The sequence below is a fragment of the Cyprinus carpio genome, chromosome B7 (genome assembly GCF_018340385.1).
Source record: "Cyprinus carpio isolate SPL01 chromosome B7, ASM1834038v1, whole genome shotgun sequence".
Classification (NCBI taxonomy): Eukaryota; Metazoa; Chordata; class Actinopteri; order Cypriniformes; family Cyprinidae; genus Cyprinus; species Cyprinus carpio.
Window position 1 is genome coordinate 17,507,830 of NC_056603.1, and position 23,983 is coordinate 17,531,812.

General features: G+C 37.1%; 2 protein-coding genes across 4 annotated transcripts in view; one reads left to right on the forward strand and one right to left on the reverse strand.

Annotated features, from left to right (window-relative positions):
- The first annotated feature begins 1,164 nt into the window (after window positions 1–1,164).
- lipca (lipase, hepatic a) lies at window positions 1,165–10,115 on the forward strand. Of its 2 annotated transcripts, none has more exons than XM_042727617.1 (9): window positions 1,165–1,740; window positions 2,867–3,039; window positions 3,259–3,441; window positions 4,013–4,133; window positions 4,286–4,525; window positions 6,194–6,436; window positions 6,656–6,770; window positions 7,510–7,728; window positions 8,247–10,115. In XM_042727617.1, the coding sequence occupies exons 1-9, from the start codon at window positions 1,656–1,658 to the stop codon at window positions 8,374–8,376; spliced, it is 1,509 nt and encodes a 502-aa protein (XP_042583551.1). In that variant the 5' UTR covers window positions 1,165–1,655; the 3' UTR covers window positions 8,377–10,115. The 2 variants fall into 2 exon arrangements, with proteins under 2 accessions (XP_042583551.1, XP_018956861.2); XM_019101316.2 differs by having other exon boundaries at window positions 1,170–1,740; window positions 3,262–3,441.
- Window positions 10,116–10,202: 87 nt separating this feature from the next.
- The window catches only part of adam10a (ADAM metallopeptidase domain 10a), a 56,616-nt gene continuing 42,835 nt past the window's right edge, over window positions 10,203–23,983 (reverse strand). Inside the window, exons 5-16 of one of the 2 annotated variants that reach the window (XM_042727616.1) lie at window positions 23,357–23,457; window positions 22,850–23,005; window positions 22,666–22,758; window positions 21,936–22,119; window positions 17,044–17,207; window positions 15,820–16,003; window positions 15,201–15,351; window positions 14,892–15,075; window positions 14,482–14,590; window positions 14,121–14,341; window positions 13,842–13,968; window positions 10,203–12,356 (exon numbers count right to left, since the gene is read on the reverse strand). In XM_042727616.1, the coding sequence (XP_042583550.1) occupies window positions 12,259–12,356; window positions 13,842–13,968; window positions 14,121–14,341; window positions 14,482–14,590; window positions 14,892–15,075; window positions 15,201–15,351; window positions 15,820–16,003; window positions 17,044–17,207; window positions 21,936–22,119; window positions 22,666–22,758; window positions 22,850–23,005; window positions 23,357–23,457 (1,772 nt within the window). In that variant the 3' untranslated portion in view covers window positions 10,203–12,258. Of the gene's footprint in view, window positions 12,357–13,841; window positions 13,969–14,120; window positions 14,342–14,481; window positions 14,591–14,891; window positions 15,076–15,200; window positions 15,352–15,819; window positions 16,004–17,043; window positions 17,208–21,935; window positions 22,120–22,665; window positions 22,759–22,849; window positions 23,009–23,356; window positions 23,458–23,983 lie in introns of both variants that reach the window. The other variant, XM_042727615.1, reaches the window with a different exon arrangement.

Genomic DNA, 23,983 nt, shown 5'->3' on the forward strand with positions numbered 1-23,983 from the left:
ATTTCCTAGATATATCTGCATTCTACAGTAATGCATCAGAATGCAATCAGTAACATCTAATGTACCTTCTTAGATAATGGCAGCGACCTTTAAACCTGTACGCATATTCAATTTGTGAATTAATTTGCTTTGCAAAACATTAATTCACCTCAACATATTCAGCCAAACCAGAAACATTTCACCACGCTCCACTTGTTCCAAACCTGTATGAGTTTCTTCTGTTGAGCACAGAAGGAGATATTTTGAAGAATGTTGGTAACCAAACAGTTGACGGTAGCCACTGACTTCCATAATATTTTGATTGTTTACCAACATTCTTCAAAACATCTTTTTTTTGTGCTCAACAGAAGAAAGAAACTCATACAAAGGAAAAGATGACAGAATTTTCATTTGTGTGTGAACTATCCCTAGGGGGAGATAAAATAAACAGTTCTGACTGCGCTGATCTGCACAACTATATCTGACCTGATTTAATCATTATCACTGTCTGACCATCAACATCAGCTCACTGAGTCCACTGAGTTTATGCATACATACGCCCTCCGTTTCTGCTAACTAGACTGTAGTATGTTCATCAGCCAACCATTCCATGAAACAACACAACTGCAACATGCTGCATGGGTTCAATATATAAAGTTGATTAGAATTTAGAAATTTATCAGCAGCATTATCTTAAAGAAGAATTAAGATTTACATTTTAATGTGGGAATCAGAAACATTTTTAACAGAAATTAAAAGAGTCTAGAATTTAAATCTTTAATGACATCTATCAAGGCTGAAATGACAAGAGATTACACACACGCACACACTGGTTTCCATGTTTCATTGATATATTCCATAGATGTAATGATTTTTAGACTGTATGAACAATATTTTCAATCCCCTTTACCCTAACCCTACCCCTCACACAAAACTTTCTGCCTTTTAAGATAAAAAAAAAAAAAAACTTAATTCTGTATGATTTATAAGCTGTTTAAAAAAATTCCCCACAAGGTCAAGATGGTATGGTATTAGTATACTTGTGGTGATTTAGTCCCTATAATGTAGAGAACACAACAATACCCATAATGCAGTACCACATACAAACACAGGCGCAGATCTATCTATCTATCTATCTATCTATCTATCTATCTATCTATCTATCTATCTATATAGCCATCCATCTATCAACAGGACATGGACACATACTGTCAGCATCTGATCTAGAACTAGTTAATGAGCTAAATAATAAAAATAAACTGGGTCTAACTAAGTAGAAAATACCATGTAGTGAGTTAAACCATCATTTGACATCTCTGAAAGACATTTGGAGACATGGTATTTGAGTAGTAAGGTTATTAGTAATAAGTCAGCGTGTACCTTTCTGAACTCTTTCTGACTACATTTTTTCACCAATCGTGGCATAGATTCTTATGTAACACCATGCAGCCAATCAGGGCCATCATTTGGCTGCAAAATGACAAAAGGTTTCAAAGCTCACCCAGAGGACTGAACTGTCTGCACCCTCGCCTAACAAACATCCCCTCTGGGCCAGCTCCCTTCCCTCAGACAGTTTCAATAATTATTCAGTAATCACCTGCCTCTTCTCTTGCCCGAGAAAAAGAGAGGGAGGAAATATTTGGATTATCTGTGTGGACTCCTGAAGTGGCCTGAGCATGAAGACTCTTATTAAAATAGTGTCCTACTGTCTGATCATCTTTCAACTGACTGATGGAAGGAAATTTCGGGGTAACAGAGCAGGTGAGGGTGAATTATGCTTAACTTAAATTCTGTCATCATTTCCTCACCCCCATGTGTTTCATTTTATTTTACGTTTGCAGAACACAAAAGAATAAATCTATTTATTTATTTAGTTTTTGCCCACTGTCAACTGGATGCAATGCTGTTTTGGACCACACTTGCATTGCATGGACAAAAACAGTTGAAACATTCTTCAGTATATCTTCTTTTGTGTTCTGCAGAAGAAATCATACAGGGTTGGGACAACATGTGGATGAGTAAACGACCGAATATTTGAGTGTTCTGTATGTTTAAAATTATCTTCTGAGCAACAGTGAAGCACATGCTTCTTTTTCCCTTATTCACTAAGGTATTGTAACATGCACTATATGCTATGTTGTGACAGAATGTGGTTCACAATTAAGAACACACTGGCCTTCCTGAACATTTTTCACATGCAAAAACTACATCACAGAAAAATATGCTGAATCAGAGGTTTATCATTATCATTTATCTCAGATTAAAAGACACTTCAAAGGGAAATTTGTTTTGTATTAACTCTAAATGATGCATTCAGATTTTTTGCATGCTTGGGTTTTTTGACCTTTCATAGAATGCTAACAACTAACCGCTACCTTGCAGAGAGATCGATTCCTCTGCAGAGACAGACAGAGAACTGCATGTCCCATTAAAACAAACATTTGCATAGGAAAACATTAAAACAGGGGTTCAAATATTAGGAATATTTTTACAGGACATGCAACAAACAGTGGTAAACCGTTGGGTACAATAGTTTTATGAAACATTTTATATTACATATGTTGTTGCAACATAAATGTTTAATGCATATGAGAAATGCAACATGTGTCATATCTTATTCTCCACATGCTCATTTAATGGGCAAGAGTGATGGGTAAACACATTTTATATTGACTCAATCTCAAACCATCAAGCTCAAAGTTCCCCGGACCTATGGGATCTAAACATACCCCTATTTTATTTTCATTTGTAACTTCATTTCAATGCAAATTTTGCATTGCTGCTTATGGAAATATATCAATATTCCAAGACTACTGTACAGCCTAAAAAAAAAAAAAAAAAAAAGAACTGTCTGTGAACCTCAGTTTATGTATGACCATACTAACAGACACTGAGCCTGGAGAGAAGATGAAGATGCCCTACAAACCTAAATCATTCTTCAGGCTTTACACTGACAGCATAGATGATACATGCACAGTGGAGCTCTTCAAGCCTCACACTCTGGACGCTTGTGGTTTCAATAGCAGCCATCCTCTGGCTATCATCATTCATGGCTGGTCGGTATGTTGAGTTCATTGATTTAATAGAAAAACAGATCAATAGTTCAAATGTACAAAAGGTCATGACCTTGGCATGGAGTGCAAACAGCTAAGCAGAGTTATTTCTAATCTGATAAAGGCGAAAGTGACTTACAAACCAAACCGGAGAGATGTGATCTATGTGAGCAGATGCATCTGAAAAATAATAAAATAAATAAATAAAATCTTCCTTGCTGTGCTGCAGGTGGACGGAATGATGGACAACTGGATTTCCAGGTTGGCATCAGCACTGAAAAGCTCAGAAGGAAGCATCAATGTAGTGATTGCAGATTGGCTGACTCTGGCACACCATCACTACCCTATAGCTGCTCAGAACACACGCGTTGTGGGGCAGGACATTGCTCACCTGCTGAGGTGGCTAGAGGTAAGGGTTGGTTTGGGAATACAAATCTCTTTACAGTTATGGATGCAGAATTTATTTCCCAAGGGAATAATGCTCCCATCCTTACATCTTACATGGAACTGACTCAGTAGAATGTTAATAGATGACAGATGTTTTGTAAATTTCCTACCATAAATATATCAAAACTTAATTTTTGATTAGTAATATGCATTGCTAGGGTCTTCATTTGGACATCTTTAAAATCAATTTTTTTGCACCTTCAGATTCCAGATTTTCCAATAGTTGTATCTCTGCCAAATATTGTCCTATCCTAACAAACCATACATCAATGGAAAGCATGTTTATTTGTATGTTTTATAAATATTGTTTTATAATAACTGACCATTATTAATTGTTTTGTTTTTTAGGGTCCTGACTTGATGCATAAGAAACATGTCTTCTTACTATCAGTGCTATCGGAGCTAATAGCCACATGTGCAGCATTCTGACATGTAGTGTCTTTTGTAACATTATAAATGCCTGTACTGTCATGTTTGGTCAATTTAATGCATACTTGCTGAATATGGCATTCATCTGTAAGTGTCCCTAACAGGATTTCAAACATTTTCCTTTGGGAAAAGTACATTTGATTGGCTACAGCCTTGGAGCTCATATATCTGGGTTTGCTGGGAGCAACCTAGCTGTGTCTGGAAAAACCTTGGGAAGAATTACCGGTGAGACAGTCTTGTCAGCATTGTGAATATCTCACTAAACAATGGTGTTAATATAGAAATATGAGAAAGATCTTTAACTCTAAGATCTTAATTCTCAGTAAATATTTTAAACATGACAAAAACATACATTTAAGTTCGTTTTGTTTGTGTAGGTTTGGATCCTGCGGGTCCATTGTTTGAGGGAATGTCTCATACTGAAAGACTCTCACCTGAAGATGCTACCTTTGTGGATGCCATCCATACATTTACCCAAGAGCGCATGGGGCTCAGTGTGGGCATCAAACAGCCTGTTGCCCACTTTGACTTCTATCCCAATGGAGGATCATTTCAACCAGGGTGCCATCTGTATGTGCAAAACATTTATGCACATTTAGCCCAATATGGGATTATGGGTGAGTTGCTTGGATTAATAGATGGATGAATGGACGAACAGAGAGAGGAAGGGACAGGTCCATCCTCATATCTTAAATGTCATATTAGGATGAGAATGGGATATATTGAAAACATCCCATTAATGACACTGTGAGAACAGCTAAGTAATAACGACAGCTTTCCAGATGAAAGGCATAGACACATAAAAGCAGCTGTCATCCTGACAACTTAATTATTTCAAATTCCTGTTCTGTTCTGCTCTCCTACTGAGATATGCCTTCAGGCAATTAAAAATCCCTTTGGGTAAAATCGATGCAGAAATACAGACCCGAAATCCTTATTTTTAACAGCTACACACTGATGAGTCCATGACTCTGACAGGCACACTGCAAGGGTGGGACGAATGCAACTGTAAAAATTAATAGGGGAAAGATTTTTTTTTTCTTTCAAAAGTTTGAGACCAGTATGATTGCATTTTTTTTTTTTTAATAAATCTCTTATGTTAACACAGTCTGCATTTGATCAAAATACTGTAAAAAACAGAAATTAATTACTGCATTACTATAATTTGAAAAACTCTTTTCTATTTCAGTATATTCAAAATGTAATTTATTCCGGCGATGCAAAGCTGAATTTTCAGCACCCATTACTCAGTCATATATTCTGAATTGGTGCTCAGAAACATTTCTTCTTATTTATTATTAATAAAATGGTTGTACTGCTTAATATTTTTGTGGAAATCATGATGCATCAGGGTTTTTTTTGGGGGGGTGAAGTGACGTGACATACAGCCAAGTATGGTGACCCATACTCAGAATTTGTGCTCTGCATTTAACCCATCCAAAGTGCACACACACAGCAGTGAACACACACACACCATGAACACACACCCGGAGCAGTGGGCAGCCATTTATGCTGCGGGAGCAGTTGGGGGTTCAGTGCCTTGCTCAAGGGCACCTCAGTCGTGGTATTGCTGGCCCGAGACTCGAACCCTCAACCTTAGGGTTAGGAGTCAAACTCTCTAACCATTAGGCCACGACTTCCCCAAAAGAATGCACTGATGCGCTGTTAGCATCACGCTGTTAGCATCACTGCTAACTGCCCACAACACACCACAGTAAATCTAGACAGACAAGTAAGATTAAAGGGATACTCCAACCCAAAATGAAAATTTTGTCATTAATCACTTACCCCCATGTCATTCCAAACCTGTAAAAGCTTCGTTCCTCTTCGGAACACAATTTAAGATATTTTGGATGAAATGTGACTGTCCCATAGACTGCCAAATAAAATATACTGACAAGGTCCAGAAAAGTATGAATGACATTGTCAGAATAGTCCATCTGCCATCAGTGGTTCAACCATAATGTTATGAAGCACAATTTTAATGTTACTGGAGTGACTTTTTTTATTTTTGTGTGTGAATGATAAAGAATTTATTAATTTATTTGTCTATTTTTTTTCTCTGTGTATCTGCGTATCGGCGTTTTGGGCAATTTGGAGAATAGGAGCTGAACGCAGGCAGCTTATGCTCTTCTGTGTCAGCCGCGCCACAAGGATACATTTTCTACATGTATTTACGCTTTGATTTGAACAAAAACAACACACCAGTGCAGCGCTTTAAGCTAAACAAGTGAACCTATGATTATTTGCTGTTTATTAGTTATGTTGTGTCCATCTAACTTTAGGTATTGAGCAGACAGTGAAGTGTGCCCATGAGCGTGCTGTGCATCTCTTCATTGACTCCCTGGTGAACAAAGACAAGCAGATTATGGCCTACAAGTGCAGCGACAACACGGCTTTCGATAAAGGCTACTGTCTGGACTGCCGAAAGAACCGCTGTAACACTTTGGGTTATGACATCAAGAAAGTCCGCACCGGCACAAGCAAGAGACTGTTTCTCAAAACCCGTTCACACATGCCCTACAAATGTGAGAAACAACTGTAACAACCTAAAAAATGTGTAAAACAGTCAGTTCCTACTGTTATGTCAAATGAGAGATTATGTCCTCTGATAAACTTCTCTCCCTAATACAAATTTTTTTTGTAATAATAATAATAATAAAAAAAGGAAAACGTATTCAAATAAAATATATATAAAAATAAATATAAAATATAAACCATTCTAATCTGTTTTCCTTCCCCATTAGTGTTCCACTATCAATTCAGGATCCAGTTCATCAACCAAACTGATAAGATCGAGCCCACCCTCACAGTCTCTCTAACTGGGACACTGGGAGAAAGTGAAAATGTACCCATAACACTGTAAGTATGCAATTCACACTGATATCAGCAGCTGAATCTTAAGAAAACATGATCTTAGTAAAGTGTTATTGAGCATCACCTTAATGAGCTTTGTAATGACTCTCATCATCATCATCATCATCATCCATATGATCCATGTATATGGATACATTTGTGCTTTCTGCAATTTAAAAAGCTTTATGCGGTTAACCATCATCTGCTATAACCAAACTAAAGCCTATGTAACGAAGTAATGTATAATTACAAGAACATACATAAAAATAAATGTACAAGTACAATTCATAACTATGGTTAGTTCATAAGTAAAAGCTTAAATTAGTGTGACAGGAGCAGAAGCTCTAGATTTAACAGTAAGCCAAAGATTCCTAAATGAAAGACTACTTGATAACATTCGGGATGAAGAACATCAATGTTTTATGTACTGGGCTCTAAAAGCTCAAAGTAACAAGCTCCGCTTCAAAGGGAAACCACTCAATTAGTCATCACAGCACACAGAGAGCTCTCATCAGAATAACTCATTTCGCATGAACGAATGAAATACATGTGTGCTGGGAACATGAAACAGAGAGCAGAAAACTGCAGGGAAGCATGCAATTGACTAAAATAGCATCTCGAACAAAAGCATGCGCACACAATTACTCTCATGCATTTTCACCAAATTGTTGTTGTTTATTATAGGAATCTAAATACTGAATGAAGTAAGCCTGAACAATCACTTTACTTAATTCCTCCTTCTCAGAGTTGAGGAGATTTCAGGTAACAAGACTTTTACGTTCCTCATCACTCTGGATACTGACATCGGTGACCTGATGATAATGCGCTTCACCTGGGAGGGAAGCCCAGTATGGGCAAACATGTGGAGCACGGTTAAGACCATGTTACCTTGGGCCAAAAGCAGCAGAGGACCACAGCTCACAGTGGGGAAGATCACAGTGAAAGCAGGAGAGACCCAGAGGAAGTAAGTGTTAGAGGAGACCGATAAGAGTTTGCCTTCAACTGAATGCTCACATAGGAATAAAAGGCAAAAAAAGATGCTGACTAAAGAGTAAGAGCCTGGATTTAGCGTATAATGATCTAAATGATCTTTATTGCCTCTGTATAACAGCTTTTAAAAAATGGACAAGATGTGTGTGTATATATATATATATATATATATATATATATATATATATATATATATATATGAAGCCATATGAAGTATAAGTAATGCAATACACCAGAAACTGACATGATAATGTGTATGCAGACAAGACAATATCTCAACTACTGTTAAGTAGAGAAATACAGAAAAAAAAAACCTCAAACAGTTATTTTTTAAAGCAGACACAAAAAAGCTTATAACATTTTCAAGCTTCCATTTCATGTTTAGTTATTCTGGCGACCTCTAGTGGACATTGTTGGACATGCCGTTGTTTGAATAGGCTTTTTTGACATTACTACCTTTACTGAAGCTCATAGCATCTCTTTTCTCGTCAGAACTCCGTTTTGTCCACAGACAGATGAGGGCGTGTATATCGAGCCGTCGCAGGAGAAGGTGTTCGTGCGCTGTGAAAAGAAGCGCGAGAAGCCGCAGCAGAAGCGGAGGATGATGATGAAGCACGACTAAAAAAAACTCACCTCACACATCAGATCTTGTCTCCACAGACTTTGGGACTTATAGGACCGGGTTTCCTGTAACATATGCTTAATGTTTCGAACTTTAATTTTTTTTAAATGAGAAATTAAAGAATGACCAAGTGTTCAAGGATTTTGTTATTAAATACGGTTTTCGTATATCAGATATGTTTTACATTTCACTGCAGGCTATGCCAACTTTTAGCAGAAGCCCTCGTTCCAGAATCTCACGCTCTCAAATGTCAACAAATATAGCGCATTCTGATTGGCTAAAAGCCACGGGCTGCTCTCTTGATTGACCCTGTGTTTTAGTGCTGATACTCGCCCTGCGTTTCAAATCTGATTCCGAAGGGCACTTCAGAGTGAGCATCGTCGTAGCCACCATATTGAGGGTTCATTCCAAACCTAAGTGCTCACAACCGGCCACTTAAAAGGGGCATTTGGAATGAAGGAGTTCGAAGGATATGGACACTTAACTCCCATGATTCCTTGCGCAGGTTTAATTGTGTGAAAATGGCACCTTCTTAATTGGCTCGGAAGAGTTTTTGGTCCCCTATACCCTTCATCCATCTGAAACCAGTGATGTGGACAGCACTGCAGGGGCAGGGGAGAAATCATGTAACAACTTTGTTAATACCATATATAGCACTTGAACACTGTTAAAGGGATAGTTCACCCAAAAATGAAAATTTGATGTTTATCTGCTTACCCCCAGGCCATCCAAGATGTAGGTGATTTTGTTTCTTCAGTAGAACACAAACAAAGATTTTAAACTCAAACCGTTGCAGTCTGTCAGTCATATAATGTAAGTGGATGGGAATCACGGCTTTGAGAGTCCAAAAAACATACACAAACAAAACCAAATTAAAACCTGCGGCTCGTGACAATACACTGATGGGTAAAGACACAAAATGATTGGTCTGTGCAAGAAACTGTACAGTATATAGTTTTTAACCTCTGATTCACCGCAATGTCCAAACAGTCCTGAGCGCATTCGCATCTTCTTCTTCTTCTTGCTTTACGGCAGATCACAGACTTATAAGTGCATTACCGCCGCCTAGCTCTCAAATGGACCATTGACACTCTATCTACAATCTCAATAAGGAGTGTCAAGGGTCCATTTGAGATAGAAACAAAGTCACCTACACTTGGATGCCTTGGGGGTAAGCAGATAAACATAAAATTTTCATTTTTGGGTGAACTATCCCTTTAAGAGCTGCCATCTTTGCCTTTTTATTTCTGAAAATAAAATAGGCTCCCAAAACTGACTGAATATGGTCCCATTACAGATAATTTATTATTAAAAAATATGAGCTTATATCATGTCATATTTCAAGCCATATTTCTGTGGCACTACATTAAAGATGCTTTAATCATATTAGTTGTTTAACTCAATGTTATTTTTGCTCACGTAGAATAGAGGATAACTTATAGCCAGTCTATTCATGGATAAAGTAAAAAGTAGACACAGGATAGATAATATTCCTCTGTAAAACTGCAACTGAACTTGGCAACAAATGATTATGTATACAACAGATTTGACATAACTACACAAAGGTTGACAACAAAATGTTCAGTTTATGAGAAAATGATTTGTGAAAGGTGTGACTCAGTTCAACTTAAATATAACATGAATGGATGATTTCCATCTGTGATGGCTTGTTGAATACTTCAGCGGCACTCTTGATATATACTGTTACAATATGCAGTAAAAAAAAAACAAAAAAAAAACCATGCTTTAGTGTGTAGAGCATACAGGTAATTAATACAATTTACGTCAACATGTATGGACATATTTTACCAGACAGTGAAAAGAGCTTTTGATCAAGGCTATTTTATTTATGCATTTCAAGTACTTAAAAAAAATTACATGTCGATGCACAATACTTTTTGCAAAGTATTTAGTAAAAATTTTCAAAAGTGAGCGCAAAAAAGGAGAAAAAAAACTACAAATAAAGCAAAAGAAAAAGAAAAGGGAAGATACTGTATAAAACACAGCGGACATTAAAATCAAACAGTAGTAGTAGACATTTTCGCCATCTTGTTTTTCATATTCTATCCACACACCATGCTTACATATCAGTGCACATTATTTATGAACTTAAAGCAAGACAAGGAAATTTATTTTATTTTTTTAAAATAAAGGCCAAAATCCCCTTACAAATTCAAACAAACCCATATACCACAGAATAACACAGAAATTATTAATGTGAAGCCAATTGCAGTCAGAACAGAAAAGTCAAGCTCACTAAAAACCCATTTCCCAATAACATGTACAGAGACATACACAAATGAGGAATTTAGATCTAAGGGAGGACTTCTTGTCAGCAATACTCATCTTCTAGAAATAAGCAACTCATCTATGTTTTAAATGCACATCCTTAAAGGATGCAAGGTTGTTTGAGAAGACATCGGACTCTCAGTCACACTACCAGGATCCCATTCAACAAACTTAAACAGATGGTCTGTTGAAATACAAAAAAGCACAAAAGAAGACTTTAAAAAAGGACATTTGTGATGCATGAATCATTTGTAACCCTTTGCCTTTGTTGAGACACACACAGAAGACAATCAAAACACATTTAGAAAGAATGGAAGGATTTCTTTTAAAAAGTATGTTGGACTGCCGTGATAGTAGTGTGGTTACCATGGGCTTGTTCAGATACACTATACAGCAACACAAGGCATACATGTATTGATTATATAGGCTGCTAGTCTGGATCTTTTTTTTTTTTAGCTATTAAAAGAGGTAATGACTGAAATCTCTTAAGAAAAGTTGCTTTGTATAAATATTGATTGGTGTGTAAAACACTAAAGAATCTACAGATTGCTTTTATCATCAATCTCTCTCTATCCCAGCCTTTCACTAATGCACACCACTGAGATTTACTCATTTGTATAAATGTCCACACTTTCCTGTTACCAACATCTTATTGCAAAATAAAAACCTTTTATGTATTGAAAAACCAAATATTTCCTGATGTTGTGCTTATCTTCTCAAGTCTGTCTCCTGCGGGGACCACTGTTATCAGCTGAACATGAAGTAACAGTGACTTTTTTTTTTTTTTGGACTTTTTTTAACCATCATCTTTCTCATTAACTCCCTCACCCACATGGAATGAAGAACTGCAGCTATTTAGTGGTTATCAGCAGGGGAGGAAAAAATGAAACAAGTGTTCTGCTTTCAGTAAAGTGAATCTGGTAAAGGGCCTTTCACCAATCGAAACTCTCTGTGCTGTTATTTCCTATTATATCCTGAGTGTCAGTTAAACATCCTTAATTATCATTATACAACAGAATAAAAAAAAAATTGACATGACTGAAAAAGATCTGATGTATTTTGAGATCTCTGTACAATTGCACGCAGGAGATGATGAGAAAGCTTTAGAAATAAAAGCTTTTTAATCCTTTTGCTTGCATTTTAAAAACATCTTAATTACATATTGGAAAATTAGTCTCTTTAAAGAGTTCTCTCAGCTATTGTTGATAGGCAGAAATATCTACGTGAAATCCCATCATGCTCATCTCCACAGGAGGGTGGCAACCCCCCCCCCCAAAAAAAAAAGGATAAAAAGGCAAAAAAAGAAAGAATATGAAAAGCAGAAAAAACAGAAAAATCATTAAATCTGTCCTCTTCCTCATGACTAGCTTCTGATTTTTTCTGAGCTATGCAGCGAAAGCTTTGCCGGCTCCCAGAACAGTGGTTTCTTACTCTTTAAAACAGTTGTTTTCTTAAGTATAGTTCTTTGAAGTCCTTTATTTGCCAGTTTCTTAGTTTGTAGATGGGGCTCACTGATTGATTCAGTTAACTCTTTGGAGTGAAGTGTTTCCCACTGTAGGCACTAGGAAGAACCAAGGCAATGAGGAGGCTGTCTCAGCGTCGCATCTGGCCCATCTGATAGTTCTCTCTCTGCTGGCGTTGGCGCTGCGGCTGGGTCTGTGCAGCGGGATTTCTTCTTCTCTTCAGTGTGCCTAAACAATAACACATACAGGTATGATTAATCACTTGAGGTACAGGGGTTAAACTAGGTTTTTGGAATTAAGGCAATTCTTCAAATTCAGTGACGTGACCTCGCAAAATATCGCCTCGACCAGAGTCCCCTAGTCTAATATTAAATGTGTTTTTTGGACTGGGGTAAAGCAGAAAATATTCTAAAATATAAAATATTCTGCGCTTTAAAGAGTTTTTGACTACAGAAAATAGGCGGAAGTTTGAGTGATTGTTTTAAGGTTGTACTCTGGACTAAAACTCTGGCTTAAGCCAAAAGTATACTTCAGTTTTTACATGTACGCTATAGTATGTGTACAGTGGACACTGTGTAAATGTCAACAGCATAGTTCATGCCTTGTCCAAAAGGTGCCAACTGCTTCTGCCCGTTGTTTCATATTCACATTGCCCATTGTTTCGCATTGACAAGCGCTTATGTGAGGGGTTCAAGTAAGGTATTTAGTTCGATACTTTTTAGGCATCGACTGAATTGCCTCAATACCATCAAGCATCAAAAAATGTATTTTCATTCGGTACCAAATTTTGAAACCTAAATGGGTGAACCACATCAATATCAGTGAGCCAATAAGCATGCAGCATGCTTGATGTACCTAAATCAAGTGCTGGTGATTGGCTCTGGTGAGGCATCAAGGAAAAACAATAGTTTATGCTGTTTAAGTGTCCCAACCCCCATAGTTGCAATGCTACGTTAACACTAGCACTATCATGCAATTGTGTGTTTATTAGCTTCATGTGTCATCATTAGAAATGTTTTTCTGGGTTTCTTATGTACAGAACTGAATGCAGAAATGTAAAGGGCATTCGTAATAGGATTAGGGTTATTTTTTAAAGTAATGTGTAATGTAATCTTGTTAAAATGGATTTCATAAAATTGGTATCGAAAAAAGTATAGATCAGGAACTACATATTTGGCAGAAGTATAGTTCAGGAACTAAGTAAAGGTATCGGTATTGGTATCGATATCAGACATTTTTTAATGACACCCAACACATACCCACAACTCAAAAAAAATACAATGATATTTCTATCGCTCATAAAAAATGAGCACAGATACAAGGATTAAACTTTCCAGCATACGTGTTGTGCACCTGTGTTTGTGCATTCTATGAAATGGAGTATACTTTTGGAATATACATTTGCTGTATGCATACACTAAACACTCCCATCAAAACTGAGTATGCAACAAGAGGGAGGAACATTGCTATTCTACAGAGCATTTGATTGGACAAAAATCAAGTCTGGCCTGTTTTTCTTGGAAAAGAGAGACTGAATTTTAAATGCATTTATCTGCTAGTGAATTATGTAACAATTATGTGTAATAATAGTATACAAATGAGCTATATGTTTGTGGTCATCTGGGATATATCCCTGGCTGTGGTTTGGTAGGGAAGTCTGAGCCACTTATGACCAGGTGATGATTTAGACAGAGATCATTTGGGGTACATTACCTGGCAGTGGTCTGGGTGGGGGTAATTTAGGGTTGCTGCTAGGTGTGTGCACACTGCAGATCTTGATGAACCCAGCCATTAGCATGATGAGAGCAATGCCCATTAGAAGAACCGCCCACCAATTCTCCTGAAACACAAATATTAAAATGAGATGAGCACTGGTAGTGATAAATAATATTGCTGAGTGAAATATCACTTCTCATGGTCTTTGATAGCGATTAATGCCGCAAACAAATGCAGGGAACAAGTATTTAGGGATTACATAAATGAGACACTTGCCACTATCCACTCTGCAATGCTCGAGTAAAGCTCAGGGTTGAAAATGGCTTTCTTAAGCCTTGCCAGAGGGCCGTCAGCATCCACCAGCCTACACTTCATGAAGACATCACAGTAACCTTTGAAGTCATTACAAGGAGAGCCAGGCTGTAACGTGGTGACCTGTTTGTTAAAGTACTGAACCCATCTCTCTGAGCTAGTGCTGCTGCAAGTGTTGGGCTGACCTACAAAGACAAAAAGAAAGAATGGGATTAGTAAAATTTGTTATATTTCTTTGGAATTACTTTACATGTTTTATGGCAATTAAAAAAAGAGATTTGTTGGGGTCTGGACTGCATGCTTGAGAAGTATTAGTGTAACTCACCCTTCTTCATACAGCACACATGACACAGTTCTGTGTCGTCTTTTCCCTCCTCAGTGGCACAAGTGCAAACATCTAGATCATACTTCTGACAGATAGAGCCAGAGCAAACCTGAAAGAGAAAGAAATGACATTCTCAGACAAATTGTCGTCAAAACAAAGACAACTATTACACACACATATGCCCATATACAGTGAGAAATATTCAATGCTTGGAAGTCTTCATGTGTATTTTCATCTGGGCCAACACAAACTATTTTTTAATTCAAACGTGAAAACAAATAGGACAAATTGTTTTACAGTTATTAAATGCAAAATCTGTTTATACTTTGACATTAAATTCTTGACATTAAGACTTTTTATAGCATTGTCAATTCCAAGGGACAGCATACCACTTATGATGAAGCACCTACCCCATTAAGGCAGACTTGGGTATTTTTGTGGCAGGATGTAAAGTTTTCTTTAGGCGTTGAGGTGGGGCACTGGGCAACGTTTCCATTGCACATGCCCTGAAGAGCACACTCAGAGTCCTCCCTGCATTTCACATCGCTGGACTTAAAGGTGCACTCTGACGTGCAGCATGGACCCTGACTGGGACTGCAAGAGAAAAGTACAAGAAAAAATGAACACTTTATTGCACTTAATGAAATAAGTGTTAACATAATAACAAATCGCTGCTAATGACAGAGATTAAACAGACTGTTAAAGTTCTTTTTGCGCACCTGCATTGATAGTTTGGCTTCAGTTTACACTTCAGTTCCTCTGGCGCACTGGCATCATAGCAGCACTTGTCCTTGCATTGATCGCTATAGCCACAGTCACACTGTTCATTAGCCTCAACCAAACCATTACCACAGATGGGCTGTCCAGATTCTGGAAAAGAACAAGACCGTGAGAGAGAACAAGGGAGACTAAAAAAAGAAGTCTGCAGCCTGATCAGGGCTGGTGGAATCAGTTTTTTGAGACTTTGATGAAACAATTCTACAGAACGGCACCATGAGCTCATTACAATGACAATCCTCTCAGAGAGATCTGAGGTTAAGTGCCTCACTCGAGGCCACCGCCATGATAGCTCATGTCTCGCTCCAGCCGAGAGCCTTAAACACTACTCCACACAATCAAGTGACATACAAAAATCAGTAAAAATAGTGCACAATGTACTGTATTACTATGAAAGATTTTTCTGCATTTATTTTTTACAGGTGTTTTACCTGTAATTTTACACTTCATTGCATTGTGTTTTAGAAACTGTCCATAAATCTACTAGATGATATCCTGGCAGAAAATTACCAGTATATTTTTTTTTTTACAGAGAATTCTTGTTGGAGGTTAAAATCTCACCAACAAAGCAGAGGAATCTCTTCTTATCCAGCACTTGGCTGATGTTGCGAATGCTGCAGATGGAGAACTTGTTGTTGTTGAACTTGTCTCCTGATGTGGCTCTGGCATACATGATGTAGTTGCCTCTTTCTTTCTGGTCCTGAGTCTTAGACTCTCCCGGAGTGCAATCACTTCCTGAGTCATGCTGGAAGACAGAGAAAGATGACTCGTGTAATCAGTAACAAGCGTACAGACACATTTGAAATATTCACTATCCCAGCAGCTACTGCCCTGCAGCGTTTGCCTGAAGCTATGTAAGAAGTGTTGGAAACCTGGTTAGTACCAAAATGAACAAGAAAAACTAAGGTTGCTTTTGAAGGTGTTTCTAGGGCCAGAAGGGGGTGCTCTTTCTTCAATCTATGAAGGTATTGCACATTTTACACCATTACAATGATGGGGACTGGACACTAAAAAAAAGTCCTCTGTGTTTGTTGGTCCTAAGCTGGTTTAAGGAGCCTGGCCAAACTGGGGCCAGTTGCATAAACTTAGCCTCTATGTTAAGACAGTGTCTTAAGAACTATTTTGACCAACTAGCAGTTAACCAAAGGGTAATCAGCCTTATATTTTGGATTCAACTTAGGCTAATCTAAGTTTTTATGTAACCGAATTTAAAAAAAACTTGACCAGTCCTAAAGAAAAAAATTATATGACTAACTTTTAAGACTAGTCTAAACCGTTTGTGCAACCAGCCCCTGATGTTCATCTGGTTTTCCAGCTGACCACCTGAACAGATCATACTAATAGAGCAGATATCCATATGAATCTCTGTAAAAACATTTTGAGTGTGGGAAAAGTGCTTTAGAAACTAAATGAACTAATAATAAGTATTCTAAAAATATTCTCTTTGCAACTGAACTATACATATTTGGCAGAAACGACATGCTAATTGGCCTTACAATAAACTAGTCTGAAAATACCCAACACTATTTTTCAGTGGGCCATGGGCCAATTCTTAGCAATTGCTTTTAAAGTGAAAGGACTTTGAGAAAATGCGAGGTCAGGTTACTACAAAAGACTGGCTAGATGAATCTGACAATTTAAAGGTGTCAAAGGCAGTACTGTAATGCATGCTTTATTCTAAGAGCTTTAGAGAGTAAAATGAATTTGTTCATAAAGGATTCAGCTGAGGGGTGTTTCGATTGTTAATTTGTCAAGGATGCTGCACATGAATTGAGAAGGACTCACCGGAGAGCCAAAGTTATGTCCGACCTCATGAGCGAAGGTAATGTGGGAGACTTTAGGGGGAACGTGTGAAGCATAGTTTTGCACGGTGATGATGCCAGTGTTCAGAGACTTCTTCTTCCCATCAGAGTACTGCTTATTCCTCTCACAGATTCCACCAGAGCTGCCTGAAACCAGACAAGCATCAATAAAAAAATAAACATAAAATCCTAAATTACATAAAATCTCCATGTGATGGTATCATTATCCTCATCATTCTTAAGTGGTGAAATCATAAAGGAATTAAAAGAGCCATAAAAACTATTTTGTATACATTCTTTTGCATAAACATTTCTACAAGCATCCCTCAGATGTTCAAGTGAATGTAATTAGTGTTAATTTATTTTTTCCTTTACTTCTACTTCAAATTTTATTTGCAGACCCAACTAATTCTCCAAATAGTATAAATACTTGCACTTTCAACCAGCTGTTTGTTGGATTGTCAAAACCATGCTGACACAACAACACTGGCTTAACAAATGATTCGAGTAAAGACCATCACTTTGTCCAACCAATGGAAGATTGGGACGGGGGAATATGTGCAAAATACTGTTTATTGACGCTGGTGTTAAAACTTGATTAATCACTCAACACTGAAAAATGTAGAAATGCAGTGATCTCACTGTAGCTGTGGCTCAGACGCCCACAAAAGAAGCAAATATCACTGAATAAAAACAACCGGCGTTGCGTACACATAGACAGAGGGCAAAGACACACGCCACTCTGCCATCAGAACACTAGTACCTGTAAAATGGTTGTGTGTGATAATACTCCCACACACCTTCTGCTTAAATTAGACTAAAGAAAACAAATTAAGGTATCCTGGCAAAATAACAAAACTTCAGTTTTACAACTCACAAGCAAGGTGGGCTACACATCTCTAAGAATCTTTATTCCAACAGTTTAGAGTTTGAAATTTGTCATCTCAAGCTACTGTTTTGAATGACCACACCGGAGGGAAAAAGCTTGAATTTGTAATTCAGCCATTCAAATCAGTATTATCAGAGATTATTGCATCAGCACTACAACCACAATTTATCAGCATCAAATTGTAAGCATGTTTGAATTAATTTTCTGTTCCTTGCCTAATGATACAAAGACACTTGCATATACAAACACAAACATTTAGGCTGATAAGTTTGTTCACTCAGCTCAGTGGTTCACAAAGACAGCAATTGCTGCTGTCCCTAGTGGCTACCCGGAGCGGGGACCAAAGCAGCAGACTTTAACAGTGCTAATTTACCTTTATTGATTGACGGGATGTTTGTGAGTATGTGTGTGTGTTTCCTCCTCAAGAACAGTGTTTAAGTCTCAGGACTGTTTTATCATTAATGCAGTAATGTTCCAGAAAGCTCTTTATTTTGAGTGCAAAGAAAAAGACTCCATCAAAGACTTAATTCTTACTTTTCATTGAAATACTGACATTATTTACAGATTTTTTTTTAAGTGACATTCAAAAGTCATTATGTAGATATGAGATTGTTTTATGCTCAAAAATATTCATATCATAACTAAAAACTGAAATATGCATAAGCATCCAATTCCATCTGGTGCAAAAACACAACTGCCCTAATGAGGACTCAACTGCTTTACAATAGGTTTAGCATCTTAATAAGCCTTCAAGACACTGCATACATTAAATAAGACAGCATAAATGCTCATAAACTTGAGTTATTGAATAAAAATCTATACAAACACTTTATTTTTAAACAAATTAAGCAGAACTGTTTATGCAACAAGCTGTGTATCTGTGTGTTAGTGAATGTCTGAGCAGCAGGCAGAAAAGAGAACAGGAGTCCTCAAAGTGATATCACATTCTGAATATGCCAAAGAGGTGCACACCTCCCTAGCAACATGAATACATTAATAGAAACAAACATGCACTAAAAGTGATGAAAAGAATCTTGCTTTTAAGGTGTGCATGTTTGTGTTAAAGAAAGGCAAATATGTGAAAACACTTAAAGGGTTTTTATCAAGCTGAGCTGAAAGGCAAGTTGTATTCAGCTTTACAGTCCTATTCAGTATGCAAAGCTTGGATGCAGTGCTGTCCTTGTCTAACTTCTCTTTACCTTGAGACTAACACAGTTTAGATAACTACTAAAAAGTATAAAAAAAAATAAATAAAAACATCTCACAGAAAATGCAGAATAGTACGGAGCCTGGGAAGTCACCCGTAGGAAAAAATAAATAAAATCTATCCATGGTGACGGTTTTGCAATTCATCCCCTCAGTTTATAAACCGTACTCACAAATTCTTAAACTGTTCCCTCGGTTTAACAAATCATGCCCACTGATTAATAAACCGTACCTTAGTTTTTTTTAATCTGTACCCACAAATCCATAATCTATGCGCACGTTTCTGCAATCCGTTCCCACGGGTTTGTAAACTGTACTCACGGACTCATTTTAGAAGAACAAATCTTACTGTATATTGTGTTACTGTATATTATTAAGTGGAATTCATTAAATTGTCATTAAAAACTGCATGCTTACAGCGATTCTCTTTTAATTGTATCATGCACAAGGTGGAATACAACGATTTGATAAGAATGATGTGCATCAAAAATCAAATGTCCATTTGTGATAATCTTAGCACTTTATTGTTATTATTATTTATTATTATATTATTTTTATTTATATATTATTATTATACAGGTATATTATACCTGGCATTGTGTATTACGACTGACTTTTTACTGCTTTGTTCCTCGTTTGTAAGTTGTTTTGGATAAAAGCTTTTTTTAAATGCATATGTAAATGTAATATTAAAAATAGCCTAATAATAATAATAATAATAATAATAATAATAATAATAATAATAATAATAATAATACATATTTATTATTATTATTATTATTATTATTCATTTATAACTATAAATGAGGCATGAGACAGTAATGTTTATCATAAAATAAGTCATGCTTTATTTTTAAATAACCTTTTACAGTTTTGGAAATTTGACTTGTTTTGGTGATTTTATTATAGGCCTACTATGCTTTTTCCCTCATATATGGACTTTAAAAGTAATTTAGACTATTCAGTGTAGGGTTTAAATACATTGTACAGAATACTGAATAATGAATCTCTCTCTGTCTACCCTTATGCTTCCATCAAATATGGTATTTCCTAATGCAGATACTTCTCTTCTGCAGTGCTTTCTTATTGCAACCCGGTCTCCAAATCTCTTTCGTTTTTTAGAACATTGAGGAAATTCTCCATTTTGAAAAATAAAGTTTAAACAATTCAATGCATCCCGCACAGGGCCGGCTCCAGGCATGGGCAGGGGTGGGATGAGCCCACCCAAATGATGGTCTTTCCCACCCAATCAGAATTAGATAAAGATTACATAATTTTTTTTTTTTTTTGTGCATAGATTAAAACTTGGATGGGTTAAATGCAGAGCACGAATTCTGAGTATGGGTCACCATACTTGGCTGTATGTCTTGTCACTTTCACTTTAATCTGAAGCCAACTGTATTTTGAGAAGTTTAAGCTATAGTTTGAGATTGCCCGAAACAATCATAAAATAACTCCAGAAAATTGCAGAATATTTATTTTATTAGCTATAAGGCGCGCTGAATTCAGGCTTCAGTCTGTTGCAAAAAAGCAGAGGCTGACAACGAGCGAAAACGGGCAGAAATGTTTACGTGCTATCACGGGGAGTTTGCTTTGGCGATATTTAGTAATACACAAATATGTATCATAGCCTACCACTGAAATTACCTGAGCAGTTTTAATGTTCTAAAAGAAAAAAAAATCATCATTCAATAACGTTCATTGCATATATAAGCATCTAAAATGCATAGGCTATACAGTTGAAAGCTTACCCCTTTTGACTTGCTGTTAATGTTCAATGTAAGAATTACTTACTATAGTAATTGTAGTAATACTATAGTATTACTATTATAGTATTATAATTATAGTAATACTTACTATAGTAAATGTAAGAATTACTTACTATACTCCTATCCCTAAGGTTGTGGGTTTGAGTCACGGGCCAGCAATACCATGACTGAGGTGCCCTTGAGCAAGCCACCGAAGCCCCAACTGCTCCCCGGGCGCTACAGCATAAAAAAAATGGCTGCCCACTGCTCCGGGTGTGTGTTCATGGTGTGTGTGTGTGTGTTCACTGCTATGTGTGTGCACTTTGGATGGGTTACATGTAGAGCATGAATTCTGAGTATGGGTCACCATACTTGGCTGTATGTCACTGTCACTATAGCAACAGTCAGCTCGACTGTATTATCCAGGTGATGCAAACTATTCGACTTTCTTTCTTTCTTTTTTTTTGGTTGTCAAACTCTGCCGTTTTGAATTGAAAGCTGTGCTGTCATTTACATTATTCATGTAATTCATAATTTTTGTGACAACAATAGCATTTTTCTGTCTTGCTTTCAAGATATTTGGAATACAACTAAAATTGAATGGGTGCATATTTTAAAATGGCTAAAAATATTATTTGATGAATTGCAAAACCCGTCGCCACAGATTTATTTATTTTTCCCTACAGGTGACTTCCTGGGCTCCGTAGAATAGAACCAAATAAAATCAATGCTATTTAAACATCTAAGGAAATTTCTTAGACTTCTGTTTTGTTCATGACAAGTTAAATATAATGAATACAGATGAATACAGAATTAAAATTAGTTACATGCTTATTACTTTTAAACAAATGTATTATTACTATTAATAATAATACTTTATTTATTTGGATTTCCAAATGCAGTTTGACATCTGATTCGCAGGTCTTCATTTCATTTCAGACTAGCAGACACTAATTTGGGTCACTAGCACACACAGAAAACCTCTCATGAGATAAAACTGGGGAGACATTGTATGTGCATCTCTGATCGTACCTGCAGGAGCCCCGACCCAGGCCAGACCCAGGACTCCATCGTCAAAGTCTCTATCTGTGAAGACGTAGGCTAGGCAGTAGTCATCGTGATTCTGCTCTGAGTTGAGTTCTAGAAATTTCTCCACACCGATGTTAGGAAATCGAAAAGGGTTAGTACGATCCTTTTCATCATCAGTAGTGTTGATCTGAAACGAAGACGCAAACAAATTTCAGTTTAATACAAATGACAGTCTGCAGTCAATGTTTAGTCTACATCTTGTCTACATTCTTAGAAAGACGTCACTGACTCCCCCAACCCCATCTCATGTAAGAGTGCTGTGTTAAAACAGGGTGTCAAGCTTTTAAAACACATTCTGTGTGGACAGACCCTTAAGCTGCCCAAAAAATCAATTGTAGAGCAGTACTCTGGGACTAAAAAGTGAACTGTACAATTCTTCAAAATAGCTACAGTTCATGGTCTGACATGCTTTTATTGACATCTGGTCAATACTGGGCAAGATCTGTAACCCCTCTGTACAACCGTAACAACATGAGCCAGTCAGTCTAGACGGCCTAGTATTCTAGACAGCAAATCATAGAGGATAGGAAGAAGAATATCCTGTTTGTATATCAGACATATTTACATTAGCATCAGTAACAACAAAATACACTTAATACATATTTCACTTCCAACAGGGAACGACATACATATAATTAATAAGAAGACTGAAGAAAGAGAGAAACACACTCACCTTAATTCTCTTCACCATGAAGCTGATATTGCGAATCCCCTGAAAATCTGTGCTTTGATAGATAGAGTCAATGGCCTTTACATGACTGGAAATCTGCACAACCCAAAAGAACAAGCCTATAAACGTACAATATAAAAAGCTGCAGGCACTATATACCACTAAGTCACCTCTGCTTTAGGTGTACCTGTGCGATCACAGCCTCCCTGGTGCCGTAGTATCTGAAGAAGAGGTGATCCGTCTGGATGAAGAGCTGACAGGTATTTCTCTCTACCTGTGCTGCACGACGATTCCTCAGGATCACCGGTCCATCAGCCATCTCTTCGTCAATGACGTGGTTCTTCTGCTGCAGAGAAAACAGCAAGACATCTAAAAACCTAACTGAAGAGGCTGAGAGGAAAAACATTTTTATGTTTGAGCACAAAATAATTTCTAAATATTTATAATAAAAGAATGCATTTCTCATCATTTGTAATCTATATCTAATTTATACCAGATGAAGTACAGATGTGTTCAAGAAAGGTTTCAAATTGAAATCTGAACTTCAGGATCATGGGAAACATGAAATGTTCCAGATCTCTCTCTGTGTGGTGGGGTTTCCATGATTGTTTGCACTGTGAGATCAGAATCACGGTGCTAGGTGGTGATATCGGCGGTGTTCAGCTGAGTTGTGTGAAGGGGTGTTGGCGCTGACCTGGGTGGGCTCCTCCACTGCAGATGCCTGGTATTTCTTCATTCGCTCAAAAACAGTGTGATCTGCACAGCCTCCTTCTGCTCCGTATTTATGAGGATAATCTGGGTAAGAAAAATCAAAAGTTTCTTGAAATCCACAGCAACACAATGCTCTTAGTGTACATTTTAAAATTATACTGTTAACATGTGAAGTCTCTAATTAGGCGACCTGCTGCATTTTTGCCCTTTATGCCCTTTTATTTACATTTTCCATTTATTCTAACCTTCAGTATTTCACATCTTAATATGATACATAACTGAAAAGTTTTTGAGTCAGAACTAGACATTTATCCTGAGGGAAGCCTCTCAGCAAGGAAACTGCAAATAGCACTATCACACACTATACCTAAGGAAGAACTGCAAACATAGCTGTTACCAAGTCCACCTATTCCTGTTACTGTAATGGGAATGGCATAAAATGTTACTGATACTTGACGTCTCAGCCTTTTTGTGGCTGCAGAGCATAAAATCTTCTTATAATCAACTGCACTGCTTACTATTTACAGAATTTAATACAGCACTGACAGTTTCTTTCATTGCTGCTATTGCTTACCAATCACTATTTGATGGCTACATTCGATGACTGAAC